Genomic DNA, 23,501 nt, shown 5'->3' with positions numbered 1-23,501 from the left:
AAACAAAAGGGAATATAAAAATCGTGTGAAATAGAATAAAAGAAATAAAAAATAAAAATAAATATATGAATAAATAAAAGTATGTTAATTAAAATAAAATAAGTGAAAGGCAGTAGAAAAGAAGAGAAATTTATGGTCTTCACCAAATAGGATTTTATTTACCTTTGTTTTTGTTTGCATTATAATTTTTTTTTTTTTTTTTTTTTTTTACCTTTGTGAATACCGCTGTAATAAGTTTTTCTATGTAAATGCCTTAGGTACAAATTAGCTTCGAATATAATTGGGGTAGACTCATGTATATATACATGCACAGATCATGAATTCTTTTGCTGCAATAGTTTTCACCCTTCTCCAAATTCATGCTTTTAGAATCGCGAGAACACAGCTCTATTTTTAAACATTTATCAAGCCATTAGAAACATCTCTACATCTATTAATACATGAGTTATTTTACTTATTATTTGTATTTTCCTTTGTGTAGCCATTTCACAGGGAATCTAGGAATAAGAAAAGATATAGGAAGCGGTATAGCATGTTTTTTTTTTTTTTTTTTTTTTTTGTCTTACAAAGTGTATAGCTAATGTTTAGTGCACTTTTTCTCATCAGTTTTCGCATAGAAAGTTCCATTTTAATATAAATTTACGTATAATGTAGAAAATTGTATTTTGCGTGACATACAAAATGAGGTGCTATTTTGCATTGTACATTTTTGTCCATTTTTTTTATATATGTGTGCTTGAAGAAATGTTAAAAATGTAATTACAATAGAACGGGTATTTTTGAAAATGGAACATGTGCCAAGGGAACAGCACATTTTTCTTATATAGTTTGTGTTAAGACAAATGGATACATACCGATATGTAACATATACATATGTGTTAGTATTTACACACCTAACAAAATCATGTATGATAATTATAATGTTAGTAAGCTATGTTCCTCCAATTTTATTTCTCTAAATATTGTTATAGAAAACGTTTCTATAACACCTTCCTCTGTCTTATTAATATTTCTTCTTAAGAGAACTTTAAATAACATTCTTTTTCATCCCTCAAATAGAACACATGGGTTTTGAAAATGTCAAAATTGATAATACTATAAGAAATGTACCAAGAAGATCAAAGGAAAATAAACAAAAAAACATTTTTTCTTTTTTTTTTTTTCACACGTAATGGAATATCTACATTTGAACATAAACATTACAATTTTGTATTTATTTTGAATGCACAACTTTTTGAGCTGCAAAATACAAAAAAAGGGTTAAGTATTTCTTAGATATCAACATCTTGTTGGAAAAATTAAAAAATTATGTGATTATAATATGGAACTTACACAGTACAAGGAGTTTTGCTAAATCGTTACGTAGAAAAATTCAACTATATATTTCGGTTATAAATAATGGGAAAAGACAGAAAAAAAAAAAAAAAAAAAAGTTTAAAACATCTATACGTGGTTTATATACATAATAAACATTAATATGTTTTATTTTAAATAACGTATTCAGCATGTTTCGCTTCCATGTGTTAGACTTACACAAGTATATACATGTGTGTTGTTTATAATCTGTGTTTTTATTTTTTCGATTCCAGTTTGATAAAAATTTTCACATTTTTTTAAAAAGGTTTATTTTTCAGGCAACCAATAGGTAGGTGTGTGCGTGGGGGTGGTGGTGATGGTTGAGAGTAAGGTCAAATGGACAAAATTGTGTGTAAATAAAATAAAAATAAATAAATAAAATTTCTAACTTGCTGGGTATAGAGCAATGCTGTTTTCATTCATTTTATTTTCCTTACCTTTCTTGAAAAAGGAAAGCAACTGTTTCGTGCGAATGAAATGTTAACTTTTCTTTTTCAACATGTAGAAGGACATAGTCAACAACATTGTAAAATTTGTTTTCCGACCATCTTAAGGAAATTTCTTAAAGGAAACGTTTAACCTTCCCTGTATTTGGCTAAATTGTACACATGCGAAATGATGGTGGAGCTTTATTAAAATACAATGATTTATGATTTTTCGTGATTTATACTTTACATGTTTGAAGAAGCACTGCAATATTGCTTAAATTTCTTAATTACAGCTGCTCAATTTTCAGGGGTTTAAATAAGTACAAAATGGTATATATGGTTGAGTGTATATATATGTACTTAAAGTGTGCGGATGCTTTAGCCACAAAAGCACATGTTCATGTGTAAATATCGAAAGCAACGTTCTTCACTTTTTCTTTTGTGATAAAGTTCTATTTGCTGCGTTTCCTGCTTGTGCAAAAAAAAAAAAAAAAAAAAAAAAAAAAAACTTCAAAACAAAAAATATAAAATAAAATAATAAAAAAGGTAAGGAAAAAAAGCAGGAAAAAAAATGCACCTACGTATATACATATATATATGTATATATGAAGTGACGAATCAGAAAAACGATGAATATTGACCATCCGAAGATTACTTTGATATGCCATATGAAATTTTTTCCTTTTGGCTCCCCTGCTCATACTTTTGGGTAACGTATACAAGAATTTGTTAAAACATAAAATACGTGAGAAATATCAATTGCAATGTCATTTTATTATGCTAAATTTTTACGTAATGGAGAAGGAAAAAAAAAAAGAAAGCAAAATAAAATAAGGTAAAATAAAGCAAAGGCGAAGGAATATGTAAAATGAACGCACAAATAACACATACGATTTAGCAACATTTTTCCGATGTACTCATAAAAAACAATTACACAGGAGAAAAATACATGTGAAGATATACATCTTTTACATATTTTAGTTAAAAGAGAAAATAACTTCTTTGGGGAATTGGAAAAATTAAGAAATCAAACTTGAGGAGAAGAAAAGGACAACGAAAAGGGAAACAAAAAGGGAAACAAAAAGGGAAACGAAAAGGGAAACGAAAAGGGAAACGAAAAGGGAAGCGAAAAGAAAGAGGAAAAAAAAAAAAGAAGATTAAAACATAATAATATGATTGAACAAATACATTATGATTAACGATGGCATTATCAAGGAGCAAAGTAAGATATTTGTTTCCAAATGGAACATTGCAATCTTATTACCCAACGTCTGAGATGTTTAGAAGCCCAAAGGTTGGAACTGCACCAAGAATATATAACGGTTTAGATCCAAGAAAAGTACATAATTACCCATGGACAAATATATTTAAAACAAGAACCATAAAAGAAACAGGATATCAATATGGAAATTGGGCAGGCCCATCTATTCATTCCATGACAATTGATGAATTAGCCACTTTTTTCACGAACAAAGATTATTTAAAACATTTTACTTATTGGCAATTATTTAAAGCAACATGGGGACAATTTCAATTTTTATTTCTTTTTTTGGGATCATTAGTAGCTACTATTACACCCATATTTTTATTTACCCTGTATTTACAGAAATTCGAACCATTAGAAGTTACAATGGACCAAGAAGATTATTATAAGCATTTCAATTGGCATTATTATGGTGGAGAAATTGATCATCATGCTTTTTCACAATACCTTGAATCTAGAAGAGCAGTAAGATATAGAAATGCCGACATAAACCCTGTTGATTGGATACCGACAGAGTATAGAAATGAAGAAGAATGAAATTGTGAAAAAGTGTGAACATGCAAAATTTTTTTTTTTTTTTTTTTTTTTTTTGTTTTCCAAATGCTTTTTCTTTAACCAAGTTTTGTTACATTATTGTATTTACACTATGATATATATGTATGCTAATGTATATGCTTAAATGTAACCTAATTCTAGCACTTGATGGACAGAGGCAATTTTAAGAGAACATATTTTATGGATACGTTTAAATAAATTCATAAAATATGTGCAAACAGTGCATATACACACACCACAAGTTTGTTTATGTAATAAACAATTTTATGTACATTATACCCATTTAAGAACATTTACATGTATACCTGTTTAAGAGGAAATTTTTTATGCTATATATTTAAATGAATATTTTTCTTTTTGCGTTTCTCGCCAAGCACAGTACTAAATTACATAATTTTGTTTTTTTATTATTCACAGCTTATATAATTTGCATACAAAACAGTCGAAATATCGTTAATACTTTTAACCATTATTCTAATTAGTGTATCAGAATTACAGAATTCATGCTGCCTAATGTAATAGGGCAAAGCTATATGCACGAGCGGATATATGCATATATTTGTGTATACACATCTTTGCAGTTTGCACCTTGGGGATCCACCAAGCTGGTAGATGTATGGGTATAGAAATAACAATCCGTGTAACCTCCTATGTGACCTTAAATTATGAATATGAAAATTAGGAAGAAAGTTTCCGTATAATAGAAAATGTATTTCGTTATGGACACTTGACTTTTTTTAATTGTGAACATGTTTACACTACTTGGAAATGTACTTATCTATAAGGAATAAGTGAATATTCCTACAAATCAAAGTGTGTGCACACATTTTATAACATTTCAAGCATCCATGAAAGGACTTTAAAAATTAAAATAAAATTCTTCCAAATTAAAAAAAAAAGAAAAAGAAAAAAAAAAAAAAAAAGTATTATCTAATTAATTATTTATACAAATTATAGTTGGATTCAGATAAAAATGTTAAAGAACACTTTAAAGACATCTGAAAAAAATAACAATAAATAAACAAAAAATAGAAGATGTAGAAAGTTTAAGAATATTAGCTGATATAGGAATTCATAAATACTATTCTATATCTTTTTATTTCAGTGCTTGAACTTTAAATTTATGACTGGATACTGTTCATAATATCCTTATATTTATCAAAATTTTCTCCCTTTATTTCAAATAGAGCATTTACATTTTTTCTACCACTAACTGTTGAAAAACAGGAGGAGGGGGAAAAAAAATAGAATATAATAAAATTGAAAAAATAACTACGTCATCATTATATATATAATTTTTTTTAAAAATATGTAAAAAAAAAAAAAAAAAATTCAAATTATAAAACTTACGTTTACACCATTTATTTATATTATCTCTCAGTACGCCTAAAATACGAATCGTTTTGGAGCATTCGTCATCATTTCTAAATAGAGAAAAGAAGATTACGATGTGGAATAATATAAACACATAACTGCTACTTAACGATTCTTATAGCACGTATGATTTTACATACTCATGTAATAAAATATATGTGCGGATATATGCACCTTCCTTGTAGACACATGTACACATGGAAATGGAAAAGGGATAATATTTAAACATGTAATGAATAAATCACATATAAAAAAAGGTTTCAAATTTTGATTTTTTCTTATATATATGGATATCTAATTTTATGTATTACTCCAAAAGATGCATATTTTGAATTGCGTCTCTAAATGCTTGTGCTGCCATTTCTATGGAAATATTTATATCGGTTTCTATATCTTTGTATAGAACTAGAATTAAGTTGAGAAAAAAGAAAAAATAGAAAATGAAAATTTATTAAGATGGTAAAAAAATGTTAATATATTTTCCTCACACACATGAGTACGTGTGCGTGTGTGTACATGTATATTTGTGATTTTACTAACCTGTTAAACTAACTAGGAGTTCTAACATCCGAGGACTTGATGGTGGGATGTTCATTCGGTTAGCATAACCTAAGGCATAAGAATACGATCGCATGCTTCTTTCTTGCATTTTCTTCTTTTGTTCCGCATCAAATGTATCAGAACAGTATCTTGTAATATCTCCAAGTAAATGCCAATAGAACATTAATATTTTCTATAAGTAAATATTTTGATATAAATGTAACTCCTCATGTCATATGTAAGATGTGATAAAAAAAAATTTTTTTTCTTGCAATTTGTGATTCTATCACAGGGTGAATAGTATTTTTATTATTTTTATGCAGAATAAAGCATATATACATGCCTTTACTTTTTTTTTATTTTTTTTTATTATGTTTTATAATTTTAAATCATTTTTATTTTTTCGCATTTATGACAAAAAAATGGTAGGTCTTTATTATATTAAAAATTTGCTAAAATGTCGTTACTTGATCAGTTGCTTTGGGAATACATTTTAATTTTATAACGTCATATGTATTTTTTTCTATGGTCCTTATGTCTTTATTTAACTTGTGATTTAGTAGTTGTGCGCAATTCCTTTCTTGTTCATTAGATTTTTCATTTGTTATTATATTTTCAAGTATTGTCTTCTCTTTCCTTCTCATGTTTAAAGCATTTTTGAAGGTAGATCCCTGTGATAAAGCAAATAGAATGAAGCAAATAGAATGAAGCAAATAGAATGAAGCAAATAGAATGAAGCAAATAGAATGAAGCAAACAGAATGAAGCAAATAGAATGAAGCAAATAGAATGCAGCAAATAAAATAAAACAAATGAAATAAAGAAAATAAAATGAAACGAAATAAAAACACATAGCACATCGCATTTAAGAATATGTAACGTTTTCTTTTCATCTTTAGCCATTGTTCTAATTATATTATATTTTGGCATATTTATTTTTATCCTTGCTTTGTGCTCATATTAATACTTGTTAAAAGAAAATCAACAGTTATTCTAATAACAACAACATAGAACAAGCATTTTTCATTGCTCACTTTTGTGCCGTTACGTGAATAGATATATACACACGATGACGTTCCACATATAATAGGACTTATGCGTGAGGCACTACTTTTTTTTTTTTTAATGACAATCATTACTACATCATGTAGTGAGGAAAAAAAAAAGCAGAATGTAAAATAAAATGTCCTCTATTACATTTCCCTCAAAATATTCTTTTAAATGTGTAAATAATTAAGGAAAACACAAATGTAACATACATATGTGATGTCTCACATGTCCTAACCATTAATATTGCCTCAGAGTAATTTAAATTGTAATTATGAACATTAACAGAGATTATTATGGAAATCATTTCTGCGTTCATGGGAGAAAAAAAAAAAAAAAAAAAAAAAAGAGATTGTTTTTATTTGTTATATTTACTACAAATGAAAAAACGCACACATTAGTTGCTGTGATAATTTCAAATAATCCAAATTATACAGTTTAACCATCATAGTATCCAATGTGATTTAATATTTCTAGGTAATATATGAATTCTTTTTTGTTGTTAAATAAAATATCATTATCAGTAGACGCCTTCATTTTATCTGTTTCAAAAATACTTAATTCTTAATTGAATAATTCTTAGTTGAATAACTTCCTTGCTATATTATATTTTTATTTCATTTATTGTTTTCTTTCTTTTGCTTTTCATTATTTGTTTCTCATGTTGTATTTTTGATTTGTATTAAAATTCCTTGCTCCTACCTACATGAAACAAGTAAGAAAAATACATTCCCATTAAAATTTCGAGTGATCAGGTTAAAGGAGTAAATTAAATTCTTAAAAAGGAAAAAAAAATTAAATTGCAAAGTAGACAAAAATAGGGGGTTGAGTAGAAGTTTTTTTTGTAAAAAATTATTAATGGGGATGTTTATAATTCATCTGTAAGGAGGGGAATTTTTGTGAACGTAAAATATGTACCTGAAATCTTATGTTGGTATGAATTTAGCTTAATTTTTGGAGCACGCGTGTGTATATGACATAAATATGTACATATACGTATGCGTGTACACATGGATTATGTGTAAAACACTTACACTAACAGTTTTCCTAGTGCAAAAAGAAAAGTGGACACTTAAATTGCAAATAATCGAGGTCTTTTGCGTTTAGTTGTCCATAAATAACCTTATTCTAATTTTACAAAATTAAAACAGATGAGTAGATTGACAGTCTGTGAAACAAACACAATTTAAAATAGGAAGGCTGCAACGGCATAAAAAAGGAGTTCTATGAAAATTTTGTTCGGAAGTTTTTTTTTTTTTTTTTTTTTTTTTTTAACATTTGTGTATGACCGTGCAAGGTTAAAATGTGTTTTTATGACATGAGAATGGCTTTTTACATAGCACTCATTTTTTTTATATTTCATGTGCAGCTAGTTATATATATATATATACATATATATAGATATTTTTTTTTTTTTTTCTGCCCTCTAACAACTTATAACGAAAAAGCTGTATAAGCCTATTAATGAAAGAAAAATAGAACTGTAATAAACTTCTGAATGTATATACGGAGAATTGAAATTAAAGATATTATTTTTGTTCTATCGGAACATGGCATGAATACACACAATTTCAACTTTTGTATTATTTTTTTTAAATCTCACTTTTCTGCATGTTTAAATATGCGAAAACTGTGAAGAATTAAAGATTTTGAAATGTGTGTTTTACAAAATATTATGATGATTTATTTTATTTTTTTTTTTTTTTTCAATAACACATGAATAGAAGAATTATTGAACTATAATTTAAAATTGATAAGGTCCTTTTTTTTTTTTTTTTTTTTCTTTTAAAGAATTTGATGTTTACAAAATTGACAAGTTTTTTAGACAAAGGATAATATTACTCTATAAAATTATTATCTTTGATATTGTGCTGTTAATGGGGGGAAGGGGAAAAGTAAAAATTTTCATTTGAAATTTTTTAGAAATTTTGTGCAAACTAATTGTGTTGCATGTAAGAATAAATTATATTTTATTTTGAAGAAATATCACGAAGCAATTTGTTTTTATTTAATTTCACCTATATTGTATAGATCAATATTGTTTTTAATTTAGCTCAATAAAAAAATTTTTAAATGAACAAATTTGTAATGATACACATAAAAAATTCATTAAAGAGGAAGGGTTCCCTTTTTTTATATTTTATTTTCTGTAAACATCGTAAAGACAACATTTTATGTATATAGTCCAATGTACGGGGTAATACAAACATAACGCTAGGGAAAATATAAATAATTTTCCCAAATATTGTAAAAAAAAAAGACAAAAATAAAATAATAAAATAAATAAAAACTAATTTATACTCAAAAAAAAAAAAAAAAAAAAAAAAAAAAGGAAAAGAAAATACAAACTATGAAAAAAGTTTTAAGTTGTATTATTAACAAATTTTTAGTTGATCTGCAAATGTTTCATGTAATTGTGTAAATTAAATGTTGATTCATTTGTGTCATGTATAAAAGGGTAAAGCTATAAATGCGGAATATACACACTTATTTCTTTTTTCCCATCTTGACAATATTAAAGCGTGAATGTGTTTTATGTACATAAGTGGATATATAGGCATGCTAATAGTATGCCTAGTTTGCATTGCCTTCCTGTACATTTTTATGTCAAAATAATTCACACCTCTGGTGGGAACTTTTACATGCATATATATACATATATATGTGTTTCCCGTTGAAAAATAACTTGAGGTTATGTTTAACAATCTGCAACTTCGTTTGCTAACTTTTTTTCTTGAATTTCTCTCTTTTCATCATAGGACTCTTCCGCATTTGTACCTTCATCATCTTTTGGTAATTCTGAAAACATAAATTCATTTTGGTATTCAATTAAGTACTGCGTGCTCCTTTTAACATCAATAAATAAGTTGTATACTCTTCTAACATCTTGAACAGTAACTTCAGTGGCTTTTCTTTTTTTGGAAACTAAATTTGCTAAAGTAATCAGATGCAAAGCATATCTGAGGGATGATTCGGATGCAATTTTGCATAATAACTCCTTAGCATACTCGTCAATTTCAACATCTTCCTCTTCTGCTCTTTGTTCTAAAATTTTCATTATATCTTGATGTTTATAAGGGTAGGTAGGTATAATAAGAGTCCTATCTAACAGATCCAAAGGAATTCCATGAGGTGCCTTATAGTCAGTTCCTCGTATGTGTGTAATACCTCTATTGGTTGCCATAATAACAATGGGTGATTGTTCACTTTCTAAGGCCCTATTTAAATAAGAAAAGCATTCAATGTCTAACATATGTACCTCATCAATAAATAGAACACCCGGCACAATTTCTGCCTTTTCATCTTCTTGCCATTCATTTATTTTCATATCTATATGTTCTCTAACTTCATTTTTAATTTCTCCAGTATCTCCTGAAAATAATGCTAAAAAACCTTGTGTTCTACTATTTATAGCATCAATGTCATGCAGAGTCACTGTGTGAACTACTTCCTTTCTTTTTTGTAATTCTCCTTCTGGGCATTGGACAAAATTTGTATTAGGGTCCATAGCATCGTAATCTTTAGATCGCGCAAATGATTTTCCAATTTTTGTAATTTTCCCTGTACTTTTATCAATACAAATTACGTCCCCTGCCGTGATATTTTCTTTCTGTAAAGCTTCAATCATTTTATTACCCAAATCGTATAATGTTTCCATTTCTGTTGTTTTAAGAATCATTTTCCCTACTTTTTTGTTGGTATTACTAATATCTTTTTCATTAAATTTTTCTATTTCAATTTCAACAACTTCTCCTTCGATAACTTCAGATTCTTCTTTAACGCTTACACCAATAGACCTTCTAAAGGCTTGCGTTAGTGCTTCTGTTTTGCTCATTTCTAGAGAATAAACTTCTGATCCTGAAATGTGCGTGAATGGCGTATCTTCTCCTAGTGCCTTTGCAATACCCATAGCAATAGCCGTTTTACCTGTACCTGGTTGACCAGCTAAAAGAATTGCCCTGCCACTAATTCTTCCTTCCTTAATCATTCGTAAAACAATACCCGCAGCTTTACGTGCACTCATTTGTCCTATCATACCTTCTGAGCAGTAGCGAGCATCAAGACAATCATTTAACCCTAGACCCCTGATGTGCGAGTGTGCACCAATCCTTTCAATTTTCTGAATGTCCTTCACTTCTTCGAGCTTCATCTTGGCATGTGCATTTGATGTGCCGTAGTGGTGGCTTATGTCTATTGGGTGGTGCTATTAAAATATGTAAGCGTAGATGTGTTCACATATATATATATATATGTATATACATAACGTGTATCCTTTTGTGTAGGACATGAACAAAACAAAAAAAAAAATTCAAATAAGACAATTCGAAGGTATATATTGTCGTGCGTTTTGTATATATACATAAAGTTTTCATAAATAATTGTAAAGATGCGCGAATTTTTGATATGCTTACAAAAAGTAGTTTTTTCCTAGGTATTATATGTTCCTTTTTAATATGTTCTCCGTTCTATATTTCTTTATTTTTAAAATTGATTCAAAATTTATGTAGGGCTTCTCTTTTTGAAATTTCTTTTTTAAGCTCAAATATGTATTGTCAAAAAGGGAAAAAAAGAAAAAAAAAAATGCGCCCCGTGTCAGATTTCTAAGTTCGGGACATACTCTGGGTTTTCTTTTTTCCAGAATTATATGTAATACGTTTATTTATTTTCCTTTTCTATTCCTTTTCCCTTTTTTTTTTTTTTTTTTTTTTTTAAACTTGCATATTTGTTCAGTTCTACTTGGATCAACAATAAATATTTTATAGATATTTGTGCTTGTGCATTTGTATCATATATAAGCGTACCTATATTTGTGTGTTATGAAAAAGAAATTCGCATAATATAACAGTAAACATTTTCATATTTTAGCTCTGCAATATTTTTGTGAATACTCTTTTTTTCAAATGTTGCATTTAATTCTGCAGTCCTTTTTTATAGGATAATCACATCTCATGTGATTGATTTGTGCAATTTTTTTCTTTCGCCACCTTTTTTTACAATAATTGTTTTCAGCGTTTTTGAAGTGTCGTCATATTGACTCATATGAATACATGTATTTTTTTTTTAAATTGGAAATAATGACAAGCTATAGTATTATATTTATTGCGATGTTATTGCCTGGCTTGCAGTATTATGTCGCATAGTACTAACCATTTATACCCATTTTTTTTTTTTTTTCCATTACATTTTTTTTGGGGGAGAATTTTTTTTTCCAACGATTTTTCGGTGAAATAAAAAATGTTCTTTATACATATAAGGGTATGAATTTAAGTACCCCCAACGACGGTTGAAAAAGATAAAATTTACACCTTTTTTCCAAATTTAAAAGGGTTACATAAAATTAGGGAAAATCCTTTAATTATCTCCATTTGGGCATTTATTATTTTATTTTATTTTTTTTTTTTTTTCTTATTCATTTAAAGTCACCAAGGGACGATATAATATATCTCCCCCGTTATTAGAGACTCGCGTAACATGTATGAAACGTTAAATGTATAAGTGTTTGTACTCATACATACCCGAGCCCATGGGAAATAAACTCACTACAAGCATAATTGATATTTGCACAAATTACTAGCGAATGATACAGCGAACTTATCGCGAGCTGACATATGTGATGCTAAAAAAAAATAATAGAGAAAGCGACAATGCATGAAGTTATTACACATCCTTTATTTTCCCAAACACGGACATATGTGTATGCGCATATGTATATGTATGTGTGTATATATATAAGCCAATTTTTAGAGCGTGTTAACTGACCAAATTTAGAAGCCTCAACAGGCAAACGCAAGGAAGATAAACACAGTGCGTTCCTTACGGGGCAGCATAATTAAAGTAATATATGTGAACAAAATTTTTTCTAAATTTTCTAAATATCAAAAATAAAGAAGTGGGGAAATAGATTGTGCAAAAGTGGAGAAACATATTATGCAAAAATAAAAGTGAGACACAAAATAGTTTTTAACGTTATTAATGTACATGTAGAAATTTGCTTAAATGTCTATCTCAAAAGTATCTCAACAAGTGACACTTTTCTATTTTTTCCCATTTTAATTCGTTGCCCATATTTATGTGAGAAAAATATACACATATATATATATATATATATATATATATATATATATATATATATTGATAACGCACTATCCCCTTTTTACTGTTTTTTACTGTAGTTTTTTTTTGATAAAACCAAGAGGAAAAGGAGTAACAAAATACAAAAACTCGAATAAAGGAAAAATATTAATTTGCCTATATCAGCTGAAACAACATCAACAGTTTTTCACTAGGTTAATAATTTACACAAAAAAAAAGGTACAAACAAAAAAATACTTTTTTATCTATTTGATAGATAAATGTGCAATTTTTTCGAGTAACCAATAAATAATGGATGACACTATAAGAAAGATCGATATTTTTATCATAATCGCAATAGCAATTGGCTGCGGAATTTTTTCCGAATTTTTATGTTGGATATTCGTTTATAGAAATGAAAAATTTATAAAATTAAATGAAGAATTGAAAATATTATATGAAAAAGTTCAAAAGGAAAAAGAGGATGGATTACTAAGTAAAATAGATGGAAGCAGCATTAATAATAATAAAAAAAAAGGCAAAAAAAAAGTGTCAACCGAAGACATATATATAGAAAAAACAAAAACAATGGCAACATTAAAAACAAAATCAAATGTAATAACTGGTTTAATTTTTATGTCCGTGATGCCATTATTATTTAGTTTATTTGAAGGACTCACAATTGCAATTTTACCATTTAAACCAATTTTCCCATTTACCTTACTAACACATGCGGGATTACAAGAAAAAAATATGTATCACTGTTCATCAACTTTTATATATACCTTAACTTTGATGCTCACTAGACAAAACATCCAAAAATATTTCGGCTATGCACCCCCGTCGGGCATGTTTGGGGATTTTAAAATGCCTGAGGAGCAATCGGATATGTGGAAATAGGAACAACTGGAAAAGAGAAATGCATGAGCTTACAAAGTGATTATTTTTTTCCCCTAATACTCTAGTTTTGTTTGTGCATTTCGTTTTCCATTTTGGCATTGTTTTTATGTGGCTACGTGGGTTTGTTAGGTGTGTTTGTTTATGCTTATGCATATTGATGTTTATGTTCTCTTTCCACATATTGTTCTATTCACCACATATGCATGTTGCATTTTTTGTTAATACTATAGATTTTAACAGGAGATTATTTAATATTTTCTATTATACTATATTTTTTTGTGAGCCTTTTTTCGTTGCATGTATTTGTTCAAACACATTCACATTTCCCCCTCCCTTTCTATTCTATTTATTGTTAAATCTATTGGTACGCATATATTTATATGTACGCTGGATATAGTAAACCATTTGTATATTATATGTGTGGACATACACAACTAGGAGAGTAGTACCCCTCACTTTTACATACTCCTTTTTTTTAGTTAACTTGTTAAAATTTATTTAAAATTTTTTTTTTTTTTTATCAAAATATTTTTACGAAAATGGTATGTTGAAATGATGATGATGCAAATAAGATCGCTGTTTTTATCCCTACTCATTTTTCGAATTTATTTTATTTTTTTATAGATTTCTTAATATGTTGTTACGTGTATGTTGAGGTGGTGGTGCTGGTGAGCACCCATTGACCTAGGGAGAAAAGTTAATATATATACACTTAAAAGGTGCAACAAATAAACGAATTCAAAACGTATTATAAAGTAGTTTCCTTTTTTTCCTTTTTATTTTTTTGGTTATTCTAATGTTGTAACGATTATTTGCGAATTCGCAATTCTGCAAAGTGTTATATTTTTTCGAGGGATATTTTATAAGTTTATGTTTATGCTACCATTTCGGCTAATAGGATATTCCTAAGGTGCATTAACATTTACAGGTTATAAATGATATTATGTAGAATCTACAACTTTTTGTTGTACCTGTCCTACATGTGAAAAATGATAGGATTCATGCGAATTTTGTTGAGAGGTCTTTTTATCCTATTTTTAATTCCCAACATACTTTTCGACATCTTACTATGCTTTTTTGTTGCACTGTTTTGACTGTTCCTTTTTGCTGTACCTTTGTTTGCTACACCTTTTTTTGTTGTACATTTTTTTACTTTACTTTTTTTTGCTGTGCCTTTTTCTGCTATATCTTTTTTTGCTGCATTTTTTTTACCACACCTTTTTGTGTGTATGTATTTTTGGTTATGTTTTTTTCCCCTTGATCTAGTTAAAATGAGTAATAAGCGTAAAAGATAAAATACATAGGACTACGATAATCCAAATATGGAAATATATGTACAAAAACATGTAGATACTCCTGAAAGTTAGACCAAAAAAAGCAAACATTCATAATATGGAGCTGTTGTTGTAAAGCAATTTCCCTTAACATTATTAAAACTCAAGCTCCCCTATTTATATATTTATGTATATATATACATATATATGTATCAGCATACACCTTATCCCCCGAAATTATTTTCATCACGCTTTCACAAAACTAATGATTAGATTTATGAACTTTGCCGGTGTTTGTTTTCCTTCGTGCAATTCTTCCACTTTTGTGCTGCTTTATACATTTTCCTGTACTTTTTTGTCATTTATGTCATTTTTTGGAATTTGATAACTTTGTTGTGGCTTCAATTTCAAAATAATTAAAACTTGACCATCTGCTTAATTCATTGTTTGTTGCATGCTATATATTTCATAATACAATTTTTTTTTTTTTTTTTTTTTTTTACAAATTCTAAATTTTTGTACTACTGCCCCCTCCCTTTCACTTTTTTTGAAGTTTTACATTTTTCTTTTAAAGCCTTCTGCGAAGAAAGAGTATTATTTTGTACAACTAAAATGTGAAATTTTTGTTTATTTGAAATTTTAAAGGAATTTTTTTTGTTAATTTGTTATCTTTTTGTATTTTAATTACTTTTTAAATACCTTTTAATTACTTTTTAATTACTTTTTAAATACCTTTTAATTACTTTTTAATTACTTTTTAATTACTTTTTAAATACCTTTTAATTACTTTTTAATTACTTTTTAAATACCTTTTAATTACTTTTTAAATACCTTTTAATTTTTTAATTAATTTTTAATTTTTTTTTTTTTTTTTTTTTTTTTTTTTTTTTTTTTTTTTTTTTTTTTTTTTTTTTTTTTTTTTTTTTTTTTTTTTTTTTTTTTTTTTTTTTTTTTTTTTTTTTTTTTTTTTTTTTTTTTTTTTTTTTTTTTTTTTTTTTTTTTTTTTTTTTTTTTTTTCATTTGATTTTTGTGTTTTTAATTACTGTTATGCTAGCATTTTGCTAGACTAATAATGTACATACGTACAATATTTGTAATATGCGCTTGAGTATATGTACACATATTTTATTACACATAGAAATTTCATCAGGAAAACCAGCAAAAACACGCAAGTTCCTTATTCACGTATGTTATATGCTTATTTGGAAGGTTAAAAAAAAAAAAAAAATGCCTTCAAATCTATCTCTAACATGTGTACAAAGTTGAGGATATATATTTACCTAAGCGTGTAAATGTATATTTATATATATATAATGCTTAAATAATGTGTATATATACAATTCCATGAAAAATTAAAATCATTTCTAGGGTGTCATTAGAAAACATTGCAATTGGTATGTTCTTCTTGGTTTCGTTTTTGTATTTTGTATTTTCCATTTTGCACATTCCATTTTGCACATTCCATTTTGCACATTCCATTTTGCACATTTCAATTTGTACATTTCAATTTGTACATTTCAATTTACACATTCCAAATTGTATTTTCCATTTTGCACTTTCCATTTTCTCATCGTATCCGTTTTTTTCGGATAAATCTTTACAAAAAGTTTTGTTTGGGGGCACCTTTTCACAGCAGTGTGTTTCATAGGCCAATTACTCAGACCTGTTAAAGGTTTCAAATGAAAAGTTTTCATATAATGATATGGGGTGTAAACTTAGTAAGGTGAAAAATGAAAGAAAGAAAGATGAGCATAAGACAAATGCAATTAACAGTGACTTCAACAATGATGTACTGAAGATATATAGAACAGACACAAATGGTTCGAACTCATATAGGAAGATAAAAAAGGAAAGTTGTACAAATAGAGACAGTGATAAATCTAATATACAGTCTGATAAAAGAAGAGCTATCAATAGTTATAATGAAAATGAAAAAGGTAACGGCGATGTTGCTTGTCATCCTGATAGCAATAATTCTTTTTCTCAAATGAACTATATGACCAATGATAAAAGGAAATATAAAAAGGGAGAAAAAGGAAAAAGACATGGCAAAAAAAATGAATATGATATTAATTCCGTTTCATACAAAGGAGATAATAATAATAATAATAACAGCCGAGGTGAAAAGAAAAAAACATTGGAAAAACTTAAAATGAGCCATTCTGGAGTGAAGATTATCGAAAGGGAGAGTGATAAAAAATGTATTAAAAATAAAATTGATAATAATTCATTTACAGGAATAATAAAAACAATCAATAATACATTCATGAAAAGGAAATCCCAAAATAGGGAGAATAAAGAAAGGATAAAATCTCCTTCAATTATAGAGAAAGAAACCGTTTTAAAAAAAAAATATAAAATCTTATACAAAAAGAGCAAGGATGAAAACCGCACCAAGGGGGATCAAAATGAACATCTACATGTGCGTCTAAATAAGTTTCCATATGCTTATCGGAAGAACGAACAAACAAAGGAGAGTTACAACTGTCTAGGAAGTAAGAAAAAAGAAGAATTGTTAATGAGGGTTACCAGAAAAAATAAAGAACAATTATTGTATTATCACGATTTTAGAAGTATGAAGTTAAAAAAAAATACCTTTTTATATATATACGAATTTTATAAATTTAATAGTAACGTATTTAATTTGTTTTCTATAATGCCCAGCCACATTTCTGAAAATGTGCATGCGTCCAAAATATTATTTGAAAGCTCATTGATAGGAAAATATATAATACTACCGTGGATCGAAAATGATCCCGATATAAAAAATAATATGTATATGAAATATGTGAAATATGCTTCTGAAAATAAATTAAAGATGAATAACATTAACACAGATGAATCACGCAGTAAGGAAGTTAATTTCTGTGGACTCTTTAACAATAATTATTATGATAAGGACTACGACAACGAGAATAATGACTATTGTGATGATCAGAAAAAAAGGAAGAATAAAAAGGAGGAGAATAACGAGGAGAAGAATAACAAGGAGAAGGAGAGTGAGAAGATGAAGAGTGAGAAGAAGAAGAGAGAGAAGATGCAGAGAGAGAAGATGAAGAGTGAGAATAAGAAGAGTGAGAGGAAGAAGAGTGAGAATAAGAAGAGTGAGAGGAAGAAGAGTGAGAAGAAGGACGAGAGTGATAAAAAAAGACAGAAATGTAACGCACCCAATGATAAATACACGTCGAATGGTATTTCTACAAATATTTTAATAAAAAAAGTACGATTATACAATGGGAATACAGAAAAAGAGAAAGAGAAGAAGTACGTCAATAACAGAAATTTCAGCATGCATAACTTATTCAAACTACACCATAGAAAACCATCAATCGTTCATACCAAACACTGGATAAATAAGAATGAACTTGTTTGTATACAAAATGAGGGATCAAAAGGAACTGCTACTAAAACGAAAGATGTTGAAGATAAAAGAGATAGTAATAATAAAGAGAAGAAATGCAAAAACACAACTTCCGACGAAGGGAAAAGAATATTGTTAGAGAAAAGAGAAAAGAAAATGGATAAAGTAGAAAAGAAGAAGAAAAATGGTATTATTATTCAATCGAAAGAAGATCCCATGTTAAGAAATAAAAAATTGATTCATAAAAATCAAAAAATTCAAGCAATAAATAGAAATAAAAAAAAGAAGGAACACTATCAAAATGTGTATGATGAAGAATCCATTAAGAATAACAAGAATAATATATCCAATATGGAAAATGATAAGGCAGAAAAGAAGGAATACACCCATTATAACATACCTTGTAGTAGAATAATAGGAATGAGTACTTGTCTTGCGGAATCCATGGAACATAAAAAAATGGAAGTGCTAATAAAGGATTCAAAAAAAAATAATCAAACAAAAAACAGCCACCAGGATGAGGAGGTTAAGAAGAAAAAGGCAAGAAATTCTAAACATTTGAAGGCAAGGAAAAAGAGAGAAAAACTTATGAATTCTTCCGAAAATAACGTGACTCTAACAATGATTTGTAGAGATATGGAATCGAGGGTAATTAAGGAAAAGGAAGGGAATAGAAAAAGCCCAACAGATGAGAAAAAATCTAAAATGGTAGTTAGAATTACTATGGAGGAAAATAAAATTAACGGAATAAATTGTCATGTAGGAAAAAAAGAAGTGAAGGAAGAAGAACAGTTTAGAAATAATAGTAACAAGAAGAATAAAGAATTATTAAAAAAGGGAAATGGATTAAGAAGAGATGAAGAAATGAATACAATTTCTCTTTCAAAGGATAGTAGTATTCCAAATAGTAACATAAAAGTGGTGAAACGGGTTAAGAGAAAAATGGAAATCCATAAAATTCCCTATCACCAAATTGTCACAGAAAATAGAAATAAAATGCGCATAGATATGTGGAATACAAAGTTGGAAGATCCTAAATTACAGCAACATACTTGTAGAGATAATAATATCCGACATAATGACAAATTAGGAGAAGGGGAAAGAACCCAAATGATTCACAACAAATGTGAAACAAGTGAAGCTTTGAGAGCAGATAAAACAGCACAAGAATATTGTGATCATAAATACAGATTAAGTGGAAATAGTATTAAAAAGAATTACATAGTGTGCAGAAAATGTCATAGAAAAAGGTGTATATTTCATTATTCGAATGGTTTTAAATTATACGGATGGATAGATTATAAATGGACAGATCCTGATGGATTCTTAGAATTGAGTGTTCGACAGAAAAAAAAATTTGATTCGTGGAAAAGATTATCAGAATTGTATGATAATCCTATTGTTATGTCAACAAATTTGTACAATAATTGTATAAGACAAGGATTTGTAGCTGATTGTTCTTTTTTATCATCGCTAACAGTTTTGATTGAATATGAAAAAAAACATAAAGTTCCTGTATTGTCAAGTATTATATCGCCATGTTCATCTAATTATGTGCATGTAAATAAAACATGGCCAGTGTTCAACCCCAGTGGTATGTATATTTGTAGACTACATTGTAATGGTATTCAAAGAAAAATTATCATAGATGATTATGTACCTGTAAAGAATAATAATTCCTTATTAGTTGCTTATTCAAATAATCAAAAGGAGTTATGGGTTACACTGTTAGAAAAAGCTTTTGTTAAATTAATGGGTGGTTCATATTCTATGTATGGATCCAACCCAGGTTCTGACTTGTATTATTTAACCGGTTGGATCCCAGTAACTATTTCGTTAAAAACTAAGATAAGTAGTTCTCCTCCTTCGCTTGACCATATCACAATGCACGCAACATTAAATTCAGATTCATTCATTTTGGATAAGAAATCTAAAGTGGAAAACGGCAAACGTGTACAAAGTCTAAGCTTAAATGCAAGAAACAAAATGCATTTAACATCCACACAATATTTGAAATATAAGAAGAGGGAAAATGAGATATATCGTACAAAGAGATTTAACAAATGGATTTTAAATAACCAAAATGTGAAGGCATACAATAGAGGTAACATGTTATACGCGAGAGGTGATAGTTCAGGCTTGAGGTATGATTTCCCAGTTGATGCCAACTTAAGTATGCACATATTGTATAGAAATAAGAATTATTCCTATGCTAATGTTAATTTGTTAATGTATCAAAAGTTAAAGATTTTCTGGAATATGCATTATTTGTATGCAGTGAAATTGGAAAAAGAAAAGGTGAATAAAAAAAGAAAATCGCTCAGAACAAATAAACAATTGAAAGGTATTGTTAAAAAGTTAAGAAATGTGGATGATATTATAACAAAAAACGTTTTAGAAAATGAATCCTCAATTAAAGAGTCCAAGGAGAAATTTTGCTTGAAAAACACACTGGAAAGAGAATATTTTCAGGGCCCTTCTTCCATAATGATGAGACAATGGCATGGAAACAAGAATAGTTCGTGTCATGTAAGAAATGTTACTAAGAGAAATAATGAAAATATTAAAAAGATATCTAAAGGATGTAGTGTAGATTACGAAATGAGACGAAATCATAAGAACCAGTTTCTGTGTGAAGAAATAAGTAGCATGGATTTATCATCGTATGTGTGTGGGTCTGTTGATCAGTATAGCTATATAAATAAAAGAGGAGAAAGTTCTAATTATATTGATGATGAATATGAGGAATATGATGAGAGATGGGATATTATATGGAATAATATGTATGATGGGATAAAAAAAGGGAAATGTGTAGTTTGTTTAGGTACCTTAGAACTAAAAGATGCTGCACCTTCTGGATTAGACTATCCAGAGGGTGTATCCATGTCAACTGGTATTGTTACTAGACACGCTTATTCCATTTTAAATATTGAATCTTATAATGGAGATAAGTTATTATATATTAAAAATCCATGGGGTTGTATTAGATGGAAGGGGAAATATTCTCATCATGATGAAGCTACATGGACAAAAGAAGTTCAAAAAAAATTAAATTATTCTATTGAAAAGGCAAGAGGTAAAGACGATGGATGCTTTTGGATTCCTTGGAAAGATGTAGTAAAATATTTTTCACATATTTATATATGCTGGAATAGTGTTATTTTTCCGTATCAATTTGAAATTCATACAAAATGGGAAAATAGCACATATTTAAATAGTTCAATTTTACAAGATGATACGCATTTGGTGGCTTACAATCCACAGTTTGCCTTACATGTGAATGTAAAAAAACAGGATTTATCAGAAGATGGTATGCGTTATATAGGTAAGAAGCCGATAGAAATATGGATTCTTTTATCAAGACACGTGCGAGAGAGAAAAACAGATGTTTCGCAAAAATATCTAGCTTTGCACATACATTCAGGAAAAGACAGAATAATATGTCCATTATTCCCCATAAAGCAAGGAATTTATTCCAATGGGGAGTGTACATTTACCAAATTGGTTATAGGAGGTGAAGATGAATATACTAACAATTACATTATGAAAAATTGTCCCTCGAAAAATGACACAGTTACTGATACTGCTACGGCTTGTGCTGCTGCAACTTCTACTTCTCCTGCACATAAGGTAGGTAATGTGGATGTTGGTGGATTTGGTATTCAAGGTAATGAGATGAATGCATCTGAAGATATTGAACAGGGAACTTTAAGGAATATTGATTTTGTACTGATCGTTTCCCAGTATTCTCAGAAGGAAGAATTTAATTTTACTCTTAAAGTATTTAGTCACACGCATTTATCCCTTTATGAATTGCCACCGTTGTTACCAGATATTTATGAATCTCTTTATTTTAAAGGACAGTGGACAAATAAATGCGCAGGAGGATGTTCAAACAATTTATGGTCCTATTTCAGAAATCCACATATACGTTTTTATGTTCCACAAGATTCATCATTTTGTATATTCTTAGAATGCTCGCAAGAACATTCAGTTAATTTACGAATTTTTAAAGGTATGACATCATCTCCGAGAAGTTTAAAAAAAGGAGAAATAATATCCAGTGGTGCTTACAAAGCAGGATGTTGTTACATTGAATGTACATTAGAAAGTGGAATTTATTGTCTCATACCATCAGTATATCGTGCAAATGTTACAGGAGATTATCAATTATGTATACATTACCCCAAGATTAAGCAAAAACCAGTACTTTATTTTATTCCGTATTCGTATGTTGTTCCGCCTTTTTCTTTTTTTAAATATCAGTTAGTGCATTTATATTCTTTAAAAAATTATTCAGTGATTTTATTTCATACGTTATCAATTACACTGCTGTCACTTAGAATTACCTTTTTTGAAAATATGAATATTAAAGGAATCCCATTTGTTAATATATACAAGCTTGTGAGTAATACAAATTCGTATGAAAATGATTTAGAAGCTGGAAATATTATAAAAAATAATTCATTCAATTCCCATATAGCACATAATAAACATGTGTATAAAATGGTTAATAAATGCAATATACATGGTGGACCAGGTAATGATATCCTACCCCTTTCTACTTGTGCCTATGATTATTACATAAAATTTAATTCCGTACTTATTCCACTGGTAGAATTGGGAAATGAACAAAATTCTTACTTGTTGCTCATCACGACGAATATAAAGGAGGATGTTCTTTTTAACCACGAGGTTCATTTTGTGTCAGACAAACAGATTTTTGTTGACACGTGTTACCCTGTGCAGACCTAGGGACATCGGCAACACTGAGAAGCGACACGAAATTGTTAGAAGTTTTTAGATATTTGATATATCTATTGAAATCCGAGATATCACGTGTATGAGCTTTGTTCATTGTGCAGACAGAAGAAGAATTTTAGTGAGATTTCCATCGAAATTACCTATCCAGAACGTGGTTAAATGAGGGAGTGGGGAAAAAAAAATAATAATAATAAAATAATATAAATTATGGATGCATAAATAAAATCATCTAAATGTGCAATAAAACAATATAGATTAGTCGTGAGAGCGTAGTCGTGGAGTAGTTAACAATATCAAGATTATATTTGAAGTATGAGCACAGGGGTGATTAATTTATTTGCCATAATTTTTCTTTTTTCATAATGACCACTACAGAATTAGGGCCCGCCCGCGTCACAAGTATGTGTATTTGTGCACGTGGTGATTATATGTGTATGTATTTCCTATATATATATATTTATGTATGTATGTGTGTACTTGTATTCACGCAGAGTTTTTATATAAGTACACGTTATTATCTTCATTTGGTATATACGAAATTTCGAGAAAAAATTTTGTTCTACATAT

The 23,501-nt window shown here is 28.4% G+C and overlaps 5 protein-coding genes across 5 annotated transcripts; 3 read left to right on the top strand and 2 right to left on the bottom strand.

The window, feature by feature from the left end:
* Positions 1-2,985: 2,985 nt before the first annotated feature.
* Positions 2,986-3,585, top strand: PGO_110860 (hypothetical protein, conserved; the record flags this gene model as incomplete). Its single annotated transcript, XM_028688425.1, has 1 exon — positions 2,986-3,585. One exon carries the CDS (start codon positions 2,986-2,988, stop codon positions 3,583-3,585), a length of 600 nt encoding a protein of 199 aa, XP_028544226.1.
* A 1,139-nt stretch (positions 3,586-4,724) lies between these two features.
* Positions 4,725-7,100, bottom strand: PGO_110850 (14-3-3 protein; the record flags this gene model as incomplete). The annotated part of the gene is made up of 7 exons (XM_028688424.1): positions 4,725-4,816; positions 4,954-5,027; positions 5,289-5,382; positions 5,518-5,710; positions 5,985-6,188; positions 6,802-6,872; positions 7,007-7,100. 7 exons carry the CDS (start codon positions 7,098-7,100, stop codon positions 4,725-4,727), a joined length of 822 nt encoding a protein of 273 aa, XP_028544225.1.
* A 2,161-nt stretch (positions 7,101-9,261) lies between these two features.
* On the bottom strand, positions 9,262-10,713 carry PGO_110840 (RuvB-like helicase 3; the record flags this gene model as incomplete). Its single annotated transcript, XM_028688423.1, has 1 exon — positions 9,262-10,713. The coding sequence occupies one exon, from the start codon at positions 10,711-10,713 to the stop codon at positions 9,262-9,264; it is 1,452 nt and encodes a 483-aa protein (XP_028544224.1).
* Positions 10,714-12,947: 2,234 nt separating this feature from the next.
* Positions 12,948-13,535, top strand: PGO_110830 (hypothetical protein, conserved; the record flags this gene model as incomplete). Its single annotated transcript, XM_028688422.1, has 1 exon — positions 12,948-13,535. One exon carries the CDS (start codon positions 12,948-12,950, stop codon positions 13,533-13,535), a length of 588 nt encoding a protein of 195 aa, XP_028544223.1.
* Positions 13,536-16,511: 2,976 nt separating this feature from the next.
* Positions 16,512-22,925, top strand: PGO_110820 (hypothetical protein, conserved; the record flags this gene model as incomplete). Its single annotated transcript, XM_028688421.1, has 1 exon — positions 16,512-22,925. One exon carries the CDS (start codon positions 16,512-16,514, stop codon positions 22,923-22,925), a length of 6,414 nt encoding a protein of 2,137 aa, XP_028544222.1.
* Between the last annotated feature and the right edge of the window lie 576 nt (positions 22,926-23,501).

This window comes from Plasmodium gonderi, assembly GCF_002157705.1.
Source record: "Plasmodium gonderi DNA, contig: Chr11, whole genome shotgun sequence".
In the NCBI taxonomy this organism is placed as follows: domain Eukaryota; phylum Apicomplexa; class Aconoidasida; order Haemosporida; family Plasmodiidae; genus Plasmodium; species Plasmodium gonderi.
Note: the sequence above shows the minus strand (reverse complement) of the source record. Positions and strands in the feature narration are given on the sequence as shown.